This window comes from Heterocephalus glaber, unplaced genomic scaffold (assembly GCF_053883595.1).
Source record: "Heterocephalus glaber isolate CG9 unplaced genomic scaffold, H.glaber_assembly_v1.0 deba00001764, whole genome shotgun sequence".
NCBI classification, from domain to species: domain Eukaryota; kingdom Metazoa; phylum Chordata; class Mammalia; order Rodentia; family Bathyergidae; genus Heterocephalus; species Heterocephalus glaber.
Window position 1 is genome coordinate 5,404,865 of NW_028258461.1, and position 24,742 is coordinate 5,429,606.

Genomic DNA, 24,742 nt, shown 5'->3' on the forward strand with positions numbered 1-24,742 from the left:
AAAATAAACCCAAAGCTCATACAAGAAAGGAAATTATAAAAATCAGAGCAGAAGTCAATGCAATGGAGACTAAGAGAATGATACAAAAAAATCAATGAATCAAAGAGTTGGTTTTTTGAAAGAATAATTAAAATTGATAAACCTTTAGCCAACCTTATCAAAAAAGGAAAGAAAAGGCTAAAATTCATGCAATTAAGAATGAAAAAGGCGAAGCCACAAGAAATACAGCAGAAATCCAGAGAATCATCAATACTTACTTTGAGAATCTGTACTCTAATAAAATGGAAAACACAGAAGAAATGGACAGATTCCTAGATACATACGAATTGCCAAAATTAAATGAAGAAGATACAGAAATTCTAAACACCCCAATAACAATGAGTGAAATTGAAAATGCAATAAAAAACTTGCCAACAAAGAAAAGCCCAGGTCCTGATGTCTTCACTGCTGAATTCTACAAGACATTTAAAGAAGAACTATCACCATTACTCATTAAACGTATCAAGGAAATTGAAAGGTAAGCAAGGCTTCCAAATTCATTCCTGGAATCAAGTGTTACTTTGATTCCAAATTCAGGGAAAGACTCAACGCAAAAAGAGAACTACAGACCAATCACCCTAATGAACATAGATGCAAAAATCTTCAACAGGATACTGGCAAACAGAATACAGAGAGTCATTAAGAAGATCATACACCCTGACCAAGTTGGGTTTATCCCAGGGATGCAAGGATGGTTCAACATTCGTAAATCAATAAATGTAATACACCATACTAACAGAGTCAAGGACAAAAAACACATGATCATGTCAGTAGATGCAGAAAAAGCATTTGACAAAATCCAACACCCATTCATGATAAAAACGCTACAGAAAATTGGAACAGAAGGTGTTTACTGCAACATGATTAAGGCTATCTATGAAAAACCAACAGCCAACATCATACTAAATGGTCAAAAACTGAAAACTTTCATGCTAAAATCAGAAAAAAGACAAGGATGTCCACTATCACCACTCCTGTTCAATAAAGTTCTAGAAACATTAGCCAAAACAATTGGAAAAGAGAAAGAAATAAAAGGGATAAAGATAGGAAAGGAAGAAGTGAAACTGTCATTATTTGCTGATGATATGATACTTTACATAGATCATACAAAAAACTCAGTCAAAAGTCTTCTAGACCCATATCAGATTCAGTAGAGTAGCTGGATACAAGGTCAACACTCAAAAAACAATAGCCTTCTTATACACAAATAGCAGACTCATTGAGAGAGAAATTCGGGAAATAATTCCTTTTACAATAGCATCTAAAAAAATGAAATATCTAGGAATCAACCTAACAAAGGAAGCAAAAGACCTCTACACTGAAAACCATAGTACTCTGAAGAAGGAGATTGAAGAGCATATAAGAAAATGGAAAGATAGCCCTTGTTCCTGGGTAGGAAGGACCAATATAGTGAAAATGGCCATACTTCGAAAGCTGCTATATAGATTCAATGCAATGCCAATTGAAATTCCAACAATATACTTCACAGAACTAGAGAAAATGATCCAAAAATTCATTTGGAAGCAGAAGAAACCTAGAATAGCAAAAGCAATTCTAGGCAACAGAGACATGGCTGGGGGTATCACAATCCCCAACTTGAAACTATACTACAAAGCCACTGTGATAAAAACAGCATGGTACTGGCAAAGAAACAGACCCAAAGATCAGTGAAATAGATTAGAAGATGAAGAAACAACTTCAGACATACTCAGCCACCTCATCTTTGACAAAGGAGCCAGCCACCCTCATTGGAGGAAAGATAGCCTATTTAATAAATGGTGGTGGAAAAACTGGATTTCAACCTGTCGGAGATTAAAACTAGACGCATACCTATCACCATGCACTAAACTAAGATGGAAGTGGATTAAAGATCTAAATATTAAGTCAGAAACACTAAACTTACTGGAAGATAAGTTAGGTAGAACTCTTGATGACATTGGCATAGGAAAAAACTTTATGAACAAATCTTCAGTAGCACGGGAGCTAGCACAAAGAATCAACAACGGATCTCCTCATATTAAAAAGCTTCTGCAGTGCAAGAGAAACTACCAACAGAGCTAAGAGACAACCTACAATGTGGGAAGAAATATTAAGCAGCTGTAACTCAGACAAAGGTCTACTATCGAGAATATAGAAAGAACTGAAAAAAACAGACTCCCCAAATTCAAAGACCCAATTCAAAATTGGGCATCTGAAATGAACAGACATTTCTCAGACAAAGAAGTAAAAGCAGCAAATAAATATATGAAAAAATGTTCAACATCACTGGTCATTGGAGAGTTGCAGATGAAAACAACCCTGAGATTCCATCTCACCTCACAAAGAATGGCTGCTATCAAGAAATCAACCAATAACAAATGCTGGTGGGGGTGTGGAGAGAAAGGAACCCTTCTCCATTGCCGGTGGGAATGTAGATTGGTGCAACCACTGTGGGAATCTGTATGGAGATACCTCCAAGAACTAGGACTACAGGTCCCATTTGACCCAGATATTCCCCTACTGGGAATGTTCCCCAAAGAATTAAAAGTATCATACCACATGGGTATATGTGCACCTATGTTTATAGCGGCACAGTTTGTAATAGCTAAAGCTTGGAAACAGCCCAAGTGCCCATCAGCTGGAACCTGGATAAAGATGTGGATTTTTTATAAAATGGAGTACTACTCAGCCATAAAGAATGAGAAACTAGAGACATTTATAGCTAAATGGATGCATATTGAGGCCATACTCTTAAGTGAAATAAATAGGACACACATGTGTAAATACCGAATAGTTTCTCTAGTTTGAGAAATGGAAAGTGTAAATAAGGATGAAAATGATTAAAATGAATAATTGATAATTTGAAATAAGAAAAGGTCCGATGGTTTGGGGATGGTGGAACTTGAAGGGGAATGGGAAGAAGGGAAAGGAAAAATTATGAGAAAAAAAATGGAATCAAACTCGCTGTAAATAGGGAAGGGTGGAGGGGGTGAAGGGTGCACAGGTAATGGGAGAAAAAATAAGAACTAAGATACATCATGTTCTGGTACAAACACCCAGTGATAAATGTAAATGTATTTTATACCTAAAATGTACAAATATGTACATATATATATAAGAAATCAACCAATAACAAATGGTGGCAGGGGTGTGGGGAGAAAGGAACCCTTCTCCATTGTTGGTGGGAGTGTAGACTGGTGCAACCACTGTGGAAATCAGTATGGAGATACCTCAAAGAACTAGGACTAGAGGTCCCATTTGACCCAGCTATTCCCCTGCTGGGTATCTTCCCCAAAGAATTAAAAGAATCATACCACAGTGATATATGTGCACCCATGTTTATAGCCGCACAGTTTGTAATAGCTAAAGCTTGGAAACAGCCCAAGTGCCCATCAACTGGATACTGGATAAAGAAGATGTGGGGTTTTTTTTATTAATTGGAGTACTACTCAGCCATAAAGAAAAACTAGAGACATTTATAGCTAAATGGATGTATACTGAGGCCATCCTTTTAAGTGAAATAAATAGGACACTTACGTGTAAACACCGAAGTTTCTCTAGTGTGAGAAACTGAAAGTGTAAGTAAGGATTAAAATTAATAATTGATAATTTAAAATAGGAAGAAAAGGTGGAAAGGGGTAGGGGAAGTGGAAGGGAAAGGGGAAAGGAAAGAAGGGAAAGGAAAAATTATGAAAAAAGAAATAAATGTAAACAAAGTCTATGTAAATAGGGAAGGGTCGAGGGGGTGAAGGGTGCACAGGTAATGGGGAAAAAATAAGAACCAAGATGCATCATGTACAAGTACAAGCACCCAATGATAAATGTAAATCTATTGTTTACCTAAAATGTATCAATAAAAGAATTTAAGGGAAAAAAAAGATAAATATATTATAGTAAATTCTTTCCCAAACAAGTGGAATGAATGGCAAGTGGAAGAAGTTATCACCAGAATAAATGTTTGATACCTGAAGCTGAACTCATAAATGGAATAGATCATTCACAATTTCGGTATGGAAATGTATATCCACAGGTGCAAAAGAGAATTCCATTTATTTTTATCTTTTATTTTTATCTTAATATAATACTAGTAGATATTAATGAAAGTATAAAAGCTGTTCCATAAAAAATAATTTTTCATCACAAAATAGAGAATAGCAATAGTAAATACACTATCACGATCTTAAAAAATATATTTTCATTTGCTAATCTCTCAGTTCATTTTCTAATACTATTCCTTTTTTGCATAAAACATTTTAATTATTAGCAAAGCATAATTTTGAATAACTTCTTCCTATTTCACAATATCTATTATACTTTTTGCCTAATTGGAAGAAAGATAAATAATGACAGATAATGCTGAAAATGTTTTATAGGACATAAAGAACAAGATTGGGAAATGTAAGCAGAACAAACATGTTAAAATCTCCAAAAATTTAAACTAAGCAGGGCAAATAAAGGATTGTCAACATAAGCATATATTAGTAGATATATATTTCTATGTATATGAAATATTTTCATAAATTAAAGGCAGAAATATATAGGCTTAACTCTCATATCGCCTATCAGAAAAATTGACAAAGGATCAACAGTGAGATGTGTCTTATTCAAATATGAAGAAAATCTTCTGGGACTTAAAAATATCAAACAATGCATGAGTTGAAAGTAATAGCATGTTCTCAGCCATCTACAAAATAATGGTCAATACTAAAAGGGAGTAGAGTAATGAAAATTTAGAGAGTGTGTCCCACAAGCTCTGTGAATAAGGTAATTGTCACTCACCTTTAAAGACACAGAGTATGCTATCCTCAGGAGATTTTTTAAAGAAATAAAAAGTTAAAAACAAAAACTAACAAAAAGATAAATTGAAAAGTTGAATAGGTTAGTGATGATTTATTCCATTTATCTGATATATTAAAACAGATGTGAAGATTTATTCACAGGGGAAAGAAGAAAAAATATATGTGTTATAAACATTAACACAAAAGTGATAGTACTTAAAAAATGACAGGGAATAAATATTAATGTCTATGTTGAGTTCATCATCCTTCATAGATGAGGGTCAAAAATAATTTATATCTGAGAAACAGTTTAGATTTGAAAATATTTTAAATTATTTTCAAACCATTTGAAGTTATAAGCAATAAGATAAATAATAACAGCAATTAAGTTGTACAGCACAGAACTGGGATTAGAGAATGTTAAAAATGTAAATATGCTGAACATTTTCAAAACAGCCTGAAGCATCAGAAAGGAATTTAAAAGTCAAAGGACAAACTATACAAATATATGCAACGTATATCACCTATCACTAATAAAGAACTTCTAAAAGTGCTAGAAATAATATTAACATTTCAAAAAATTAGACAATCATATGAAAATTACACAGAAAATCCAGAATATAGGAAATTCTATAGAACAAATGATTTGTTTCCTCAATGAATAAATTGCAGGAAAACAAAAGGGTGAGAAGAACTATTATGAATTGAAAGATGCTTCAGAGCTATATAAACCAAATGCAGTGTGCTTACATTTTAAAAACGTAATTAAAAAACAGTGAAAAAGACATTTATAAAACATTGGAGATATTGTAATATTGATTGACTATCAAATATTAAGGAGTTGGTAATTTTAGTGGGTGTGATGATAATACTGTAGATTTTATTTTTCAAGGTCTGTTAGAGAAGCATACTGAATTATTGAAGGGTGAATTGATGTAATATCTGGCTGGGATTTGTTTTAAAGTATCCCATTAAAATTCTAGAAAAAAAAAGTGATAGAAGAAGCAAAGATGATAATCATCTTTGGATCCAGGAAATGAGCCTATGCGAATTCATTACACCATTCTCTCTACTTCTGTATAAGTCTGGAGATTTTAGTGTATACATCTGAATGAGCTTTTTCTACTAGTCCTATATGCCAGTGTGATTACCGGTCTCTAGAGAACAGATAAATGAAAAGCATCACAATGACTTCAGTTAACACTGACATGTAATTCCCCTTACATTCTTTCAATGATATTGTTTTAAAACTAAAGCTTTAAAATGAGCCATATAAAAAGTACATGTGACAGCTTTGGATCTTGAGCTAACTGGATAATTCTAAACTGACTGGTGAGTTCAATTAAACTGATTTCTTAGGGATTTTGGCTGACATATATGAAGCATATTCCAATTTTGTTGATGAAATTATTGGTTATTTAGGGAGAGGAGAGGCAGCATACACATGCTGTAGATCGAATCATGAGAAAAATATATAAGGGAGGAATACAAGCATCGCTTCATCTGGCTGCTCTGAAGCACCCTTTGCAGCACCTCATAACTAATCCACTCTCTCCCCACCAACTCATGAAGAAGAGTGCTTCTATTTCATTCACAAATCTTGCTATGGTGTTCACAATTCCTTGAAATGCTCCACTGACCATTTCAGTTTAAAAAAAAAACAAAATGTCTCCAGACAACACAACATTTAAGACAAAGGGGAAAATCCTAACAGGCAATTCAGTCAGGAAAAAAAATAATAATGCACGGTGAATGACCAGATTTTCATTAAGGTAGGTCAAGGGTTCCCAGCACCATTAAAGGTGCTGAACATGAAATCTGCCTTCAAGACTAAGTCGACTGAGACCATAGAGGATATGCTTGACTTACTCAGTAATGCTGGCTGCAACCACTTTTCACACTGCTAAGCAAAATCTATACTCCAAAGCAAAGATCTGCTTCATACAATAATTCAACCCTCCCATTGAGGAAAATATACTCAGGACCTCCAACTGACACTGCTTTATTAGCTTAGTTTTAATTGTTTAAGAACCTAGAACATAACGAGACTTCTCCCTCTAGCTTGCCTCCTTCTAAGCTGCTGCTGTTTTCACCGCTTTAATAACAGAAAATAATCAAATATTCAATGTGCATAATATAGCTCTAGGTTTCTATACCACACTGCAAAGCATGACAACAGAGAATTATGGATATCAGTGCTTACCTATTCAAATAAAGCCCAAAGACATAATGGCAGATTTAATATGATTAAATGATTATAACCTTTAATAGGATTTTCATCTCATTGATAGTATAACTTCAGAAACCATTTCAAGTCTAGTGTCCATTGCAACAGTAGTATGCTGAACAGAAGAATTCAGAAGTCTGAAGTTCGCATTTGTCATTTCAGCATTTCCACCTATCTTCAATCATTTTCATCTAGTGGTGATTTTGTCCTGGATATGCTGATCTACTTCTTATATTTGCAATGCCTTATGCCATTTTCATGAATTCCTGGTGTCCTTGTCATGTTACTTTTCATTATGCAATCTTCCCCCAAGGTAAACAGACTGTCACACTTTCCTGCAGCTCACAGAATACTCTGTTCCTCCATGATGCATGAAGGATACACCTTACGTATGCACACACACAAGCATGCACACAGTTATGGCAACCTGACACACTCTTGCACATACGTTCAGGAAATGTGCATTTCAAATCACTGAGCTCCTTGGCCTACCTCTCCTGGATGCTAGTTACATGCTGCTGTGGCATAGCGTCCTCACTGATCACAGGCAGCTTTCTTCCTTCCCCACACAGCTTGTGCTCTCTCAGCTTATCCTTAACTTCCACTCCAGAAAGGTCACCTCAGATCTAATCACAGGCCAGATTCTCCTCCTGCTCTGGACCTGTAACTAGTTAGCATCTCAGTTCTGCCACCTGAAAAACAGCATATTTAAATTACTATGAGGGTAAGGACCATATTTTACTCATCAATGGATAACCAACTCCTTTCAGTACACATGGGTCAATGTCAAGTTTGAAACCAATTTTTCATTTTTAGCCTCACTGGGTCCTTTATCTAGCTTTGAGCTCTTGCCCACCTCTCTTCCTCATCCATTTTCAATGGAGGCTTTTCTAATGAGGAAGAAAATGTGATTACCTGGCCTCATACATACTACATTGCAAATTTAATGTCACCTTTCAGAGGGTCTTTGTATGTTTTCCAAGATGGCAGAAAATAATTGTGAAGTCTCAGTCACCAGCAATCATTATTTAGGTTTGGAGGGAGCAGCCCCCTGAAGAGCCCCAGATCTCATGTCCACCTAGGCCTCACCCTTCTTTGTGACGTCATGGCCACACCTGTGGTCCACCTCCACAAACAACTGTCCTAAGCCTGACAAATTATATCTTCCCTGGACTTTGTCTGTCCACGAGGTTAAATGGTTTTCCTTCTGGCTTCGTGTCAGATCCCAAAGAGTGAATGGGATCTTGCCGTTCTCTCATTTTGATTTCCCTGAAGGTGCTCTGCCCGCTTCACCCCTGACATTTACCTACAAAAGTCAAACGCATGGCCAGAGACCTCTTCCTGAGACTTTACTTCCCACACCTAGGAATACTTACCCCAAGTGCTCAAAATCCAGCCAGGGCAGTTCTAATTGCCTTATGAGTGGGATTTAATGTAATCCATACCTCTACAGTTACTGGAATGATGACTAACATCTTATATTTAATCCACACTTGCATTCTTACCAACACAAAGAACATCCTTCTTCCAAGAGTCTTAAAGAATAAGGAAAATGTATTATTCTAATGAAATAAGCCCTAAGGCTGAGTTGATTCCAGGCAATGTAAAATGAGGACATGCAGGTAGATGTAAGAATGAGAAGTCAAGGCCCCTGGAATTTTCTTGAAACTTCCTGACTACCAGAGGTAACCCCCACAAATTCCTCAACTTACACATTTCAGTGACTTCACCTGGGGTTATAGACCCACAATGGTATGCAGATTCTTCCTAGCACCCACCCATCTCCTGCTCCATTCCCTAAATAGAAGCATAAGGTCTGGTTCTAGAGATAACCAAGCATCTTGCCAATTTCTAGGTAGGAATGTGGGTATATGTACGAATGGGCACTCTAAGGAAGAGGAACTGTTAAAATCTGCCCATATTCATATTAATCACGGGTGTGCTTGCACAGGATACAGTATTTAACATCAGCTTGAGCATTTGAAAGTAGCATTAAAATAATGTGCAATGTTATTTAATGAACTGTGAATTCCACAGTCCTCAGGCAACAAGGACTGAGAGGCAGAATTTCCCTGGCAATGTTAAGGAACCTGAAAGCTCTGAGAAGTAGAAACTTTGAGGCATATGCCTGTTGTCTTAGTCTCATTATTAATAATGTCCCCTCTCATTCTCCACAGAGTCCTGGTTTGGGGTGATGAGTCACCTGTTGGGCCACCTTTTACCCAGGCCACCTTCAGGGCTCCAGAAGACATCTCCTTCCCCAAGGCCTTAAGAAATGCCTTGGGGCAGAGAATATCAGCACAGCTGCACAGCCCTGGGGTTGCTCTTCTCTGTCCAATAGAGATGACAGTGGGAAATACTGGGATTGAACTGGGTTCCCTGATCTCAATGGGACTTTTGAGGGAAGAGAGTGGCAGAGCCAATGAGGATACTTAACCATTAAAAAACAACCATCTCTATTTTTTGTAGTGCTTGATATTTATTGAAAAGAATGCCAATGCTTTTTCCAGGCAGTATTGAGGAGCTGGGTTGAGTGCCTGCTTCTGCTTATTTGCTTCATTGTTTTTATCATCATTCGTCCAAACACAAACATCTGTGTAAGACTGCTGTGATTTTGAAAGACAACAGCCGTGCAAAACCGGTCCATTAGAGAAAAGAAATGTCAGTATCTTGGCTGCCAGGCACACCAGGCTCCTGCAGCAATCCCTGTAGGGCAGGGAAGGAACCTGGGAGTCAGCAGACAACTAACCAGCTTGTAAGACTGGCCCTTTCAGGAACTGGTGAGCTGTCCAAATCAGTCTGAAGAGGTGTAGCCAACTCAGGCATCTTCTATGTTGGTCCTTATCTACAAAAGCAGTGGTCTGTCGGTGGGATGGAGTAGATGGTGGTAAAGTGGCATCATAGGCAGATGTAGGCCTGGCAGGCAGATGGGTGGCAGCAGCAGGACTGTGGGTGGTCAGCACAGTTTTAACAGGGGCCTGGCCAATAACTGGGATTCAGAGCACAGTTCAGAGTAGCAGGGGAAGGGGACTGGGGCTGGCCAGAGTTGACACAGCAAGCTTCTCAGCAAGGCCCAGCCCCAGTCCTAGCAGCAGGTGACTGGAGAGCTATTCCTGGAACAAAGACAAACGCTACAGGGGATGGAGGAGAGAACAGGGGGGCGGAGAAGGGGATACAGCAGAGAGAAGGGGACTGAACGCTGCAGCTCCGGGAGTGGCAGGGGGCAGGTGGGGGAGGCGGCGTGCAGGTCCCTCCCCCTCGAGGCCTAGTAATCATCCTCTTCCTCGTCCTCGTCGTCTTCCTCCTCATCCCAGCCAAAACACCGTTTCATCTCATCGACAAAGGCCCGGTAATCGCCTAGGATGGGGCTATCCATCTCCATGTAGGACACCACCCACTCCTCGGCTTCCCCAGTGAGCAGGCTGATTAGGAATGCCACTTTCATGGCGTCGTTGCAGAATCGGTTTTCATTCACGAGCATGTAAGACGCCGTCTGCACGATAAACTCGGGGAGCCGGGCTCTCTCGCCGTTAAACGTTTCGGGGAAGGGCACGGGGCAGCTCGGCGGACGTACCTGGCGCAAAAGACTGGCCCTCTCGCACACCAGCAGCCGCAGCTGCTCCATGAGCTGGCTGTTCTCGATGCACAGGGCGCGGTGCCGCACCAGGAGCGCGTGGAGCAGCAGCACCAGCTCATCCACCATCGCGACCTGTTTGGAAGGGCTGGGGTCCTCGGTTGGGTTCGGCCAAAGGGCACACTGAGGCCTTGCAGGAAATGCGCGTCCTTGGAGGCGCTTGGTGGCCGAGGCGGGGGAAGAGGGTTGGGTGCGGGAGACTGTGCGAGCTCCGCCCACAAGGCCCCTGGGGCGGTCAGTGCGCCGGCGTGGCGCGGTGGGGAGGGTGTGTCCAGGGGAGGAGCGGAGGAGTGTGGGGGCGTAGCCAGGGTGGCGCGGATCTGGTACAGACGCAGCCAGGGAGGCCTTGCCCAGGGAAGGGACCAGCACTGTCGCAGAGCCCAGGGACTGGTCATTCAGGAGGTTGCCAGATAGGGCTGGGAAGGGCGGCAGAGTCGGAGATGTGGGCAGAGGGCTGAACGAGCGCCGTGCCTCATCTGTCAGAGACTGCCAACCTGCCCAGGCTGAAACCCTACTCCCGGGGCGGGCGGACTCCAATGACGCAGTGCTCTTTTGTGAGTCTGTGGTCACCATCACCAGATTGCTTTGGCAGGGTGTTTTATTAACACTTTCCCTTCCCTATTTAAATCTCAAACAGAGAAATATTGACACTGCTGGCCGCACCGCAGGAGTTCACATCCGTTCAGAATCGCGAAGACCCTCTTGGGACCTGTCTTTCAAGACAAAGCAACATTAATGATACTTTTCTTTAAAACAAACAAACAAACAAAAAAACAATAGTTTCAACATAATAAGTTCTGCAAAGTTAGCACCCAATAACCATTTGCAGGGTTCTTATCTTTGACTCTATTTCATATTGATGTTAGTGCCCTTATTTCTGGTTAATATTCCTTGGATAACAGTGGATAAAGCTTTAAGAGGTTTGTGTTTTTAAATAATTTTGTTTTTCAATTTTGAAATGTGATATTGAAGTAGTTGACAACCTTAGAGCCAGCATACACTGGTGGCTTTGCTTTTAAAATAGATCCCCGAATTCGATCACTTGTTGTCAAGTCCTCCACTCCTACCCTGATCCCAGTCTCCCTTTCCCTCCCAGATTGCTGTCAATAGTCCTTACCTTTTACTCTCCTCTTCCTAGAGTACATTCTCCAGAGAAGTGACAGGACTCTTTCCAAAGGAAAGTGAGATCCGTCACGCCCCTGCTCAAAACCCTCCAAGTTTCCCCTCTCACTCAGAAAGAAATTAAAAAACAAAAGCAAACTGCTGGTCGCAGCCTGCAAAAGACCCAGCTTCTCCTCTGCCTCTGCTCTTCATGTGCCCTGTTCAGCTCCACTGACGCTTCCTTCCTGGCTGACTCTCACAGTGCAGTTCTGATCTCAGAACAGTTGCACTTTCTAATTCTTCTGCCTTCCAAGGCTCTCTCTCTCCGATTGGCTGCTTGACTCAGTTTCCTTTTTCTTTCAGAGAGGGCTTCTTTGACCACCTCATCTGTCATAACACTGTACTCTGCTGGCAGTCTCTTGTCCCTTACCTCACTCCGTTTGTCTACACAGGGTCATCATAGGTGCAGCTGTTATATCATACAGCACTTTGGTCACCATCTGCCTCCACATTAGAATGTAAGTCCATGCAGTGAAAGGACTTCATTTTGCCACCTGCCCTTTCCCTAATGGCTCTAAAAATGCCAGGCCCAAGTAGGGGCTCCATAAATATTTGCTGAAAAAAATGCAGCAATCTCAGGGTACAAGTGTTGAGATCAAATTTAGAAATGGTAGGTGCGAAAAGTGTACAAAATATTTAAATTGTCCAATATGGTTTTTCTTTGTTTATGAACCAGTCTCCAATGTGAAATGATTACTAATAGAATCAAAATGGCAAAATAATTTTTAAAGCAATCTTATTCACTCTTTATACTAGAATTGAGTGATCGTCCGTGTAAGTGTGTAAGTGGGAGACTGGGAGAGAGGAGAGAAACAGAGCCTTAAGCCAAGTCGAGAGAGAAGAAGAAATAACACCGATGACAGGGTAGAGGTGGAAAAAGAAGAGGAAGGAAGAATGTGAGCTCTCGAGGAAGCAAAGATCCATTCTCACTTCTACTTTCATCTTTGGCATCTGTAAATGTTTACCTCGAGCTCCATCAGTGTCCGGTGGCTGGGAAGAAAGAGAGGCAAGGGGAATATCAGAAATATGTGTCTGGTCACTGTGCCCATTCGCAGCCCAGGGTGTGTGTGTGGGGGGGGGGTCCTGGCTGGGGCAGAAATAGTGTCTAGCACCACCTTTCCTAATACAGGAAGAGATGTCAGGATGATTGATCTAGACTGTTGCACACTCATACGTGAACAGGGGTGTACACTCGGCAGCCTGAGACCACACAGTCAAGTACTTGCCTAAAACCAGGAAAGCCATTGGTTGGCAGAGCTATACCATAATACCAGCCATTCTGACTCTAGTTTGCATGCCCGTCCACAGAACAATTAGTATGTCCTGACTCTCATGAGTCTAGTTCCAGGCAGCGCTGGTGGGAAATCAAATATGATTAGGCAGATGTTTCTCTAGCCTACTCCTATTGCCCCACCGTAGAGGGAGTCAGGATGGAAACCTAATGAGGCAAACATGAGTATCCGTTGAGTGAACATCATGTTCCTGGAAGACAAGAAATTGCCTGCTCAGAAGTGCCCAGAGCAGAATAGGGACTTTGTGGGGGTCTATCCCAGCTTGAAGGGGGGCAGTGAAGGCAGGCGCCTTATCACTGGCTCACAGAGGAAGCAGCTGGGAAGAGGAACTGAACATAGTGAATCCTAATGTTCATGCTAACCAGCTTCCAGGTGTCTGTGTAGCTTTCCCACCAATGGCAAGGCCCACCAGCCCTTCTTTCTCCCTCTACCCTACTTTGCCTTCCTCATTCCCCTTCCTCCTCTTATGTGACCCTTGAATGTTCCTTTACACCTGTGGAAAGATGCTGGGGGCAAAGCCAAGTACTCCCTGTCACTCGCCTCTGGATCATTAACTTCATCAGGATAGCTAGGACTCAGAGTAGCCGGAGAATGGCTTGAACCTCAGCATGGGGCAGGAGGAGAGGCCCAAGGCTAAAGAGTGGTCCCTGGTGCAAATCACTGTCACCATCCTCCATGCTTTAAACCCTGTCCTGCTACACAGCTAGCAGCCAGCCTGCAAAATTCCCTTGAAATACATGGAAAATGTCAATTAATTTTTCAGCCACCAGAAGGGCACACACAGCGTACCTGGCACAGGAATATGCATCCAGGAGCAGAAAGTAGCTTCAGAGAGGACACCTGTAAGAGAGGTAGATGGATGCCACCAAGATGCAGACGCATACTCATCTCACCCTCCTTCTTAGCCAGGTGCAGCTGAAACTGCTTTTTCCAGGAGCCCAATCTGAGAGGCTGTAGAGGCCTCTGGCTAAGAGAAAGGAATAAGGCAGGACAGCTTGGTCCTTCCTGTCTTTCACTCCCCAGCTTTCTAAAGCGCTCTACAAAATCGACATGTTTTACTAAAGCAAATTAGTATATTCTTGTTGTTTACAGATATTATAGTAAATAATACTGGTGTGTTAAAAAAAGATCAGCACTTCTTATCATCCGCACACAAAAATATCACTTAGCAAAATTGTCAAAAATTGAAAACTCTAAATTTGCGTTCTTTCTCTTGCTCTCTCTCTCCCCCAGGAAATAGGATCCCCAGAGCTATCCGTTGCCAGCAAGACTGCATAATATTCTACCTAAATTTCTCAGGAACACTCTCTGCCTCATAACTAAAGGGACTCCCTCTATGTTCACTTTCTCAGACAATACAAGACATGTGTGATCCAATTAAAAGCATAGTCCCAAAGATAAATATTTTGAAATTATATTTCTATGACTGAATTACATTTTCTATGAATTAATGTGTTATATTGGATAATTTGTATTTTTCATGTATATGTTTCTGTATTGCTCTAATGTAGAATTTATTGCTTGCAGCATATTGCACTAGAATTGTCCTTATTTTTTCTTGCCTGGTTATTGTAATATAATTAGTCACAGTCATTTTACAGGAGCTTATACACTTAGTTTGTTTCTATCACTTCCATATATTTCTGAAAACATCTGGCAGCATGCTAAATCAGTTCTTATAGGTATTAAGAGAATAGTCTTGATAACCTGTGTCCGCTTGTTTGTTTGAGATGTTTAATAGATCTCTTTCAAACTGCTTAACTTAATCTAGACTGTTTTCCATGAGGCAGAATGGTGTGGTAAACTGAAGGTAACTACAAATTATTTGCACTCAGCAAAGAGGTAGAAACAATTTTTCCTCTCCTGTGATTTGATTTGACAGGTAGAATATAATGAAGTACCTTAAAATATATGAAGCAAAGCCTCGAACACCTGAATCCTTCCTTTCCCACATGGCGTGGTCCCTGCGGGGAGACAGTCACCATATTAGAAAGAAGTCTACATACCTTGAGCTCAAGCTACCCATATAGAGCAAGGAAGATCATATGAAGGAGCAGCAAACGAGCCAACAGGCAGGAGATCGAAGCTCACTTCCTAGACTCTGCAGCCCAGTAGAGCCTCTACTTGAATGTAGCTGAGAGAATGACTCTAGGTGGCTACATATAAACCAAAAATAACCATCCTGCCTAAATGAATTTCTGATCCACAGAATCATGGGCAAATAAAATGGCAGTTGCTTTTAAACCACAAAGTTTAGGCATGATTTGTTACATTGTAGTAGAGCCTGCTTGAAACATAGCTAAATTGAAGGTATGCTGCCAACAAAAGCATGGACCCCCTTTCAAAAGAATTGATGTGTTGTTTTGAAACTATAGTCCTTTTCCATTTTCTTAGATCCTGCTATTTTTCTGTTTGACATTCATTAATTACAGGGTGAAGCTATTGGTCGAAGTTCTTTAACTCTCCCCTTTGACCCCAAGCTTATATTCTTAAACCGCTTCTTTTATCTCATTCTCACACACCCAACCAAGATTTTCCTGACTTTAAATCAACTGAGACCCAGACACAAGATAGTTAGTGGTATCCTCTATGCCCTAAAGCCTAGTGGAATTATTTAAACCAACTAAGCCTATAAAATTTACTATGCCTCATCTTGCCTGTCCCATACAGACGCCAATAAAGAGTGGTCTAGAGCTTCCTCACCTGCTTTCCACCTTCTAAATAAAACTCAATGCTTCTCCATGTAGCCTTGCAGGGCATAGTATGTCCACTCCTCTGTAGAAATCAAGTTAACAAAAACCTTGGATGGCATTGACCTTTTTGTGTTGTCATCAGGCAGTTCCGTTGATCAAAATCCTGTCTGTACAACCAAGACAAAGGGAAAGTCATCTTTTCATGCAGGAAACTCTAAAGGGTATTTGTGTACATGTGTGCAGGTGTGTCATTGTGTGGCTATGTCTAAGTAGACATAAGTTTACTGCTGCCCTGTACCACCAAGAATGCGACTTGTAATGAGAACTGGTGACATCACAGTAGGCCAAAGACAGAAAACCAACCATATTTCTCCGAGGACTATGTATACCTATCTAAAAACAAGGGAAAAACATTTCATGGAAGCTTTATGAAAAGAAAATAAATGTTTAAACAATTTTTGGTTTCAAATCACTGTACTCTTTTATTAACTATGTAACTTGGGCACATCATTTATTCCTTCCGAACCTCAGACTCTAAATGTCTGCAGTAATAAATCCTGCATCATATGACTATAGTGAAGATCAAATTATATGATAACATATCCAGCAAACTACAAAATGCTATATACAGGCTTCATATTGCTGTTCACTGGAGAATGATTTACTAGTCTTGCCGTGACTACATTATCTGGATTTTAAATTTAATGTGTAATTATTTCATCTCTCTTATTTTAACAGAGTATCTATCAAATTATCTATGAAATTTAAAGTAAAAATTGCTATTGGGTAAGTTTTCCTTACTACCAATTTGATTCTTGCTTCTGTCATTATGAAGAGACAAAAGTTTTTTGTGGGGGAGAGGGTGTCCTTAGTCACATTCTAAAGACCAATTTGCAGTATTTTCTATCTTTCTGATCAATCTTTGGAGAATCCATCTTACCTCTGAGGTATAGATACACCACCTATTCTCCTGAGTACAAAGGCAATTGTACCTTTCAAAGTCTGCTTTTATCTCTGGAGAACATGGTGGTGCTCCAGGAAAGGCCAGCAGCCTCAGAGGAATCTGAGAGAGAGGAGAAAGTATTTCTCAGCATCATGAGCTTCTCTGATCTGCCCTCTCAGCTGTGTGCCAGTATTCTCTTCTCTCAGACTCCCTGTGCTTTTCTGCTAGGCTTCTTTTATGCGTTTGGTTTCTCCTATACATGCAGTGACTATTTCTTCCAATAGAGAAAACACACTCTGAATAAAAATTCTCCCTGAGTGAGAGGTGCTATGTGCTGTCTCAAGTCTCATGCTGTTCCTTGTATGCACACCACTGTGAAAACTGGGAGTGGAGTCACACACGGGCATTATTGAGAAGACAGTGCTACTTCTTCACTATAAGGGCTCCAGGATTGCTAAATGATTGAAAGACCTGCAGCGGCCCACTAATAAAATTCTGTTACAGTTGAGGAAGCAAAGGGCCAGAAGAAATAAGGAGCACACACAGGGCAAACAAGACACTGGCTTTAAAGGCAGTATGAAGCTGAAAAAAAGAAAAACGGGAATTTGAATAAAAATACAAACTCTACATCTGACATTTTTCCAGTTTTGCAAGTGATATTTTCTATCACTAACAAGCATTGAGCACCTCTGAATCCTAATTTCCATGTTTTCCCTTATTTGTAAAAAGTGAGTGAAATTGTCCACTTTCATTGTGACTCAAAGAAGAAAATTAATAACTGTCAGTTTTTAAGTGTAAAATACTTTTCACACATTAATTCTTAAGATCCATTCTTGTTAAATTTCTTTTGAGATCATTTCAAACTTACAAAAATCTTGTAAGAATTTTATAAATTTTATTTCCTTCCCCCAGGTGAATTAGTTGCCAAAAACCTTATTTGACGTATTTTCCCCTATGTGTCAGTACTTGCGTGTGTCTATATTATCTTTTTCCTGAACTATTTGAAAGCTGAATGCATAAAGGCTCATTTCCAATTATTTCAAGACACAGTATTTGCTAAAAACTCCATACTACAAAACCACAAGCAATCAAAATCAAAGCAATTAACACTGATATAATACTTGCATTTAAACCACTGGCCCCGTTAATATTTTCTCCAATTGTGCTGCAAATTACATTTTTGGTTCCAGGCAGGATCCAATTACATACTGCAGTATGAATCACATACTGCATTTCTTTGTCATGTGCCACCGATTTTTCCAGTCCAAAACCGTTCTTCAGTCCTTTTCATCGTAAAAAGTAGACTTTGAAAGTGTCTTTCAATTCCTAGTATTTCTCTGTTATTAGACCCATACTATGTATTTTTGGCAGGAATACCACATAAATGTCACTGCACTTTTCTCAATGCATCATATCAGAAGGCACTCGTGATGGTAATTTTATCACTCAGTTAAGATGGTTTCTGCCAGATGTCTCCACTCCAAAGGTAAAATAATTATGCCCCAATCAATAATAAGTACTTAACATTAGTTTACCTTCTACTTTAAAGGCATGCTTTAAGCTTCTTTAACTTGTGTATTTAATTTTGTCCACATGAACAGCTGTATACTTATTTTATTCAATGGATTATAATCCATTATTATCATTATTCATGTTCATGATCAATTTGCCAGATTTTTCCAACTTTTGAACTAGATCCTGTGTCCTTTTGGTATGCTCTTCTCACTCTTTGAGCCACTTTCTTTCTTTTGGGGACAATATGTTATCCCATGTATGTTCTTGTATTTTTCAGTCCCAGCTCTGAAATCAGTCATTTGTCCATGAAATTCTCATTAACTTTAGTAGAGAATAGTTTTCAGAAATAAAGATACCCAGGTTAGGATTGCAATGTTATTGATATCACTGATTTTTCACTCCCGAACAAGTGTACAGCCAAACATGAGCCTCAAACTTCACCTCATTAAATATTCAAATATTAATTTGAGATGAATTGTAGACCTAACATAAAAGTTAAAACTATTAAGTTTCTATACATCAAAGAAAACAATTAAATTTGGATTTTATAAAGATGACAAATGTTTTGTTAAACAAAAAAATACCATTAAGGTAGCACACAAGCCACTGAATATATATAAACACATACACACAAGGAATGACTGTATAAAATATACAAAATATCTTGGAATATATAAATAGAACTTACCATAAAAATATATAAATGTATGAATAGCTCCTAAGATCAATAATAAAAAGACAAATACCTTTTAGAGGACAGCCGTACAGTTTCTTACCGAAGCTAAGTATATTTTTTCTTTTTTTGTTTTTGGTACTGAGGATTGAACTCAGGACCTCGTGCCTGCCAGGCAGGTGCTATGCCACTGAACTAAATCCCTGGCCCAACATATTTTTTTTTCCTGCACCTATATTACTTCCCATTTAATGAAATAAATTGCAAACTTATGTTTATGTAAAAGTCTGAACATGTATTTTTGGAGAAAGTTTACTGGTGTCTTAATCATTTTCATCATTGTTTGGACAAAATACTCAATGCCTGCAACTTAAACTTACTTTAGTTCACGTTTTAGAAGTTTTAGCCCTTGCTTGGTTGATGGCATGGTGGAAGGGCCTGAGTGAAAGGTGCTTACTTCATGGCATTCAAGAAGCAGAGAGTGAAGGAAGGAGCTATGGAGGGAGATATACCCTTCTGGGTCACTCCCCCAATGACCTGCCTCTTCCTATTAGACTCCACATTCTAACAGGAAGTCAGCTATAGCCCCATAATCCAATCGCCTTCCAAAGCCCCACCATGAGAATATGAGGTTATTGGGAAAATACAGATATCAGCCATAAAAATCTACAATTGCCAAAATATGAAAAGAATAAAAAGTCCTTCAAACGCTACCCAGATACCCTGTTGTAAATACAAGCAATGGAATATTGTATATCACTAAAATAAAGAATTATAAAGCCATGAAAAGTCATGGCAGACATGTTGCCAAGTGAAAGGGCTTGCTCTGCTAAATAAAATAAACTATTATGTGACTCTATAAAGTCCAACTAATAAACGTTCTGTAAAAGGCCAGACAATGGAGGCAGTAAAAAGATCATTCATTGCCAGGGATTGAGGGGATGAAAGGAAGAATGTGTGAAACACAGAAAATGTTTAGGGCATTAAAACTCTTCTTTTTGATTCTATAATAATGAATACATGTTATCACGTATCTCTCAATACCAATCAATGTACAAGACAAAAATTGAACCCTAATGTAAATCATAGACTTTAGTTAATAATAATATATCAATACTGGCTCATCAATTGTAGCACACTTATCACACTGATGCAAGATGTTGATTATACAACGAATTTGTTTGAGAGACTGCGATGGTGTATAATAGCACTTTAAACTCTCCACTCAATTTCTCAGTAAACCTAAAACTGTTATAAAAATAATTTATTCATTAATAACAAAAGGAAGCAGGCTTGTTTATAAATGGATAAAGATCTTCAATAAAATAATTCTCAAGGCCGAGGATTTAGCTCAGTGGTTTCTCCACCTGCTGTGCAAGCCCAAGGACCTGAGTTCAATCCCCGGTACCACAAAATAAATAACTAAATAAATAGATAGATAGATAGATAGATAGATAAATAAATAAATAAAATAATTCTCAACAGAAGATATAAAAATGGTCAAGAAATGTATGAAAAGGTATTTAGACTGATTACTATAAATGAAATACAATAAGATAAGATTTTGTAATAAAATTTGCATTGACAATATTTTTAAATCTAATAGTTTTAAATGATGTTGAAAATATGAAATGAATGGAATTTTCATACACTGCTTGTGAGGAAACAAGTTGTAAAGCTGCTTAGCTTTTTTTTTAATAGTTAAATATATATGTACACTATGACTCAGTATTTTATCCCTAGAATAATAATATATTCACAAATGTCTCCTGCAACAATCTTCATTAAGAAATAGAAACAAATCAAATGTGAATGAGTAGAAGAATAAAAAATCTGCTTATGATCAATACCACTCCTCAAACTACTAATACACACAACATAAAGATGATTCCTAAAAGCACTATATTGAATGGAAGAAGCTAGACCCCAAAAGAGTAGTATATCTATGTAGTTCAACTTACATAGAATTCAAAAAAGCATAAGTACTCTGTGATGAAAGAAATCAGAAGTGAGATTTCCTGGGACTGCATGTCCAAGAGAGACTGACTGCCAAGAGACTCAAAAGTAATTTTTGGACTGATTAAAATATTCTATAACTTGTGCTGGGTGCTCGCTTCCAAACAATTAGTAGAACTTATTACGGAACACACTTAAGCTCTGTAAATTTATATAAATATAACTAAATCTTTAAAAATAAAGGAAAATAAAAATTAATAAATACATGTTGTTTTAAGTTAAAAAAATAAAAGACTGGGTTACTGCCTTCCAAGACTACAACAAAAGAAAAAGTTGATGGAAGAAGTCTAAAGATAACAAAATTATTTTTTAAATTTGTCACTAAGTTTATTGGTACATTTTAGGTATAAAATACAGTTACATTCATCATTGGGATCTTGGGCCTTTACATGATATATTTTAGTTCTTATTCTTTCCCCATTCCCCTACCCTCCCTTCACCCTCAACCCTTCCCTATTTAGAGATTTTGTTTCCATTTTTTCCTTTTCTCATAATTTTTCTTTTCCCTTCTTTCTTTTCCCCTACCCTTCCCACTTCCCCAACCGCTTTAGACCTTTTCTTCCTATTTCACATTATCAATTATATCATTTGAACCTTAAAGAAGATGTGGTTTTTCTATAAAATGGAGTACTATTCAGCCATAAAGAACGAGAAACTAGAGACATTTATAGCTAAATGGATGCACATTGAGGCCATACTCTTAAGTGAAATAAACAGGACACACATGTATAAATACCAAATAGTTTCTCTGGTGTGAGAAACAAAATTGTTATTTAAGTAGAAGGACAGACAATGCTTTTAACAGTTAGCAAAAACTAATGGAAATTATTTACCATCAATCATATTTGAAGATACTCTTAAAGTTCAAATTTTAGCTATATGTGTCTCAGGGCTCGTCCTGTAAATAAAAGCTATTCTCATTATACACTTTATGTATGCACAGAAATCAGTTTCTGTGTGCTACAGGCTGAATTCTGTCTGCTACTCTAAATTCCTACTTTAGGAAAGCCTAACTCCTGTAGCTCAGAATGTGACTTGATTTGGAGATAAGGTCTTTACACAGGTAATTTAGTTAAAATGAGTATAGGCTACAAAAATATAACTGATGTGCTTTTAAAACAATAAGATTAAACATCACTGCATCACAAAGAAAAGGCCATATGAAGACACAGAAAAATGGCAGCATATAAATGAAGGAGAGAGACCTAGAACTGATCTTTCCTTCACAGCATTTAGAAGGGATCCACCTGATGACAAGTAATGTTTGACTTCAAGACCAGAACTGTGAGAAAATAAATTTCTGTTGCTTAAACTTCTCAAGTTTATGGTCCTTTCTTATAGCAGCCCTAGCAAACCAATACACCAAGGAATGGTTGATTACCATCAACTCCCTGAATCATATCTCAGATGTCAGCTACCATTCTATATCAATGGAAGTAGTACATCAAGTACAGATTCTTCTGAAACTCTTCAGTCCACATGCCTTCATAAAAATAACAGGTGTATATATATATATATATATATATATCAGGAAAAGTGACCAGCCACATCACCTACTAGAAAGTTCATTGGTAACTGATCACTACACATCTGATATTCATTCCACACATGGAAAAGCATGGTGTGTTGCCTCTTTTTCTCCCCCCTGAATATGCTAAGTTGTATTTTACAAAGGTAGATAATAGAAAGATGGAGTTGACCAAAGAAAAAAAAATGCACCAAACAAACAAAGCACTGAACATGAAATTTGAAACTGCTTGGAATGGAAAGGATGAGGATGTCCTACAGGAAGTAACACTGGCAAAAACATTCACATTAAAGGAACTTTGGAAGAAATGGAACAAGAGTGAAATGCATGAATGAAATGTTGGAAGCAAATTCGTAGTTAGAAAGAAATATGACAATTCCCCAAAGACAAAGAAAAGATAATTGCTTAACTGACATGGTAGTGATATTATGACAAACACTTCTTGATATTTGCCTATGATTCCTGGCTTATACCTTCCTCCTCAAGGCAGACCATAGAAAGTAGAATTTCTCTGCCCCAAGCAGGAAGATTTCCTTTCTGTCTTGGAGCTGAATAAAAAGAAATCCTCTGGTCTACCTTATCTCATAATAGCTCACAATATCTCTATGTCAAAAGGCATCCTACTCCATAGTCAAAAAGAAGGAATGCTACATGGAGAAGTCAAAAAGAATATGAACAAACAAGCCTTGCTGGATTTCCTCACTTAGTCTGTTAGCGTTAGATGATACCCTTTTGGTCCAATCACATTTATATCTGATTGTGAGTGCTTCAATCCTGCTTATACAATAAGCTCTCCATAAAAACCCAAAAAGATGGGGATCAGAGAGCTTCCAGACACCTGAATAGAAGGAGCTTCCCTGAGGGTGTCATACCCAGAGAATAGAAGCTTTGTCCCCATTCCTTTATACTTTGTCCTATGTACTATTTCATCTGCATCCTTTGGAATATCTTTTTAACTAAACCAGTGCATTTGTTTCTCTGAGGTCTATGAGCCACCTAGCAAAGTAACTGAATCTGAAAGAGAGAATTATGAGAATGTCAATTTATAGCCAGTGAGCCAGAAACACAGGTAGAACAAGTGGAGCTCTTAATCTCGCATGTGAAGAGCGGGGTAGGGGGTCAGTCTTGGAGACAGAGCCTTCAACCTGTGGAACCTGATGATGCGATCTTGAAATAGTGTCAGTTCAGAAGTAAATTAGAGGATGCCCCACTGGCACCCATCTCAGAACTGATTGCTTGCATGGTGTGTGTAGAAAAATCCCCACACATACAGTGTCAGAAGTGATTGGTATTTTCAGAGCATAGAAGGAGAAACTGGGACTTCTGAGTTGGAATTTTTTAGGCTCAATGACCTCTATGCTGGAAAGCTGTTGTGATTTTCAAGGAAGCTTGTGGCAGAGGCTCCCTTTACTTATCTCATTCCCCCATATCAAAGCAGATTCTCTTAAAAGTTTACTAGGAAACCCAGTGAATCTCTCATCTGCCTATGCATCTATCTGCAACTGCTGCATAATTTAATAGACAGATCTCGTCTACCTTCTAAGTCTCATACAAGTGCCTCTAATTGGCAAACTAGTTTGGGAAGGCAATCCTGCGAAACAGTTAGTTGGCATTTCTTCTATTATACCAAAAGAAAACCTTACCAAAAAGTTTAGTGGTTGTGGTAGGAAGAAAAACGTCCACCCAAAGATGTGCAATCCTTGCAAATTGAATTTCCTACATTATATTTGAGAAGGAAATTCACAGATGGAATTAAGATTACCTTAGAATTAGATTTTCTGGGTTATCTATGTGAGCCTAGTGTAATGGCATGAACCCTTATTAAAAGTGGAAGAAGGAGGGAAAAGACTAAGTCGGAGCAATCCAAGAAGATTCAGAGTGTGAGAACTCTGACCCACTACTTCTGGCCTTGAAGATGGAGGAAGAGAACTGAGAACCAAAGCACACAGACAGACTCTAAAAATTGAGTATAATCTTTAGCTACTAGACCACAAGGAAACAGAAAACTTAGTCCTGCAGTTGCAACAATCTTATTGTTCAGGAAAAGAATTCTCACAGTCTCCAGAAAAGAATGCAATTCTATTGACTTTCTGATTTTTGCCTGGTGAGAAACTTGTCCAACTTTGGCCAGAGAGAACTGCAGGATAATAAATATGTGTTGTTCAAGCCACTGAGTTTTTGGTACTTTGTTATGGAGCCAATAGTAAACTAATACAGTGGTCATGTTGAGTTCATGATGTGCATCCGGGAAAACAAACAGGAAC

At 38.7% G+C, this 24,742-nt stretch overlaps 1 protein-coding gene across 1 annotated transcript; it reads right to left on the bottom strand.

Moving 5' to 3' along the window:
• Positions 1-9,480: 9,480 nt before the first annotated feature.
• Ldoc1 (LDOC1 regulator of NFKB signaling) lies at positions 9,481-10,890 on the bottom strand. Its single transcript, XM_004862300.4, has one exon. It carries the CDS (start codon positions 10,724-10,726, stop codon positions 10,289-10,291), a length of 438 nt encoding a protein of 145 aa, XP_004862357.2. The 5' UTR covers positions 10,727-10,890; the 3' UTR covers positions 9,481-10,288.
• Positions 10,891-24,742: the final 13,852 nt, after the last annotated feature.

Coding starts and splice junctions, on each gene's coding strand:
- Ldoc1 (XM_004862300.4), bottom strand. CDS start 10,726: ATGGTGGATGAGCTGGTGCTGCTGCTCCACGCGCTCCTGGTGCGGCAC.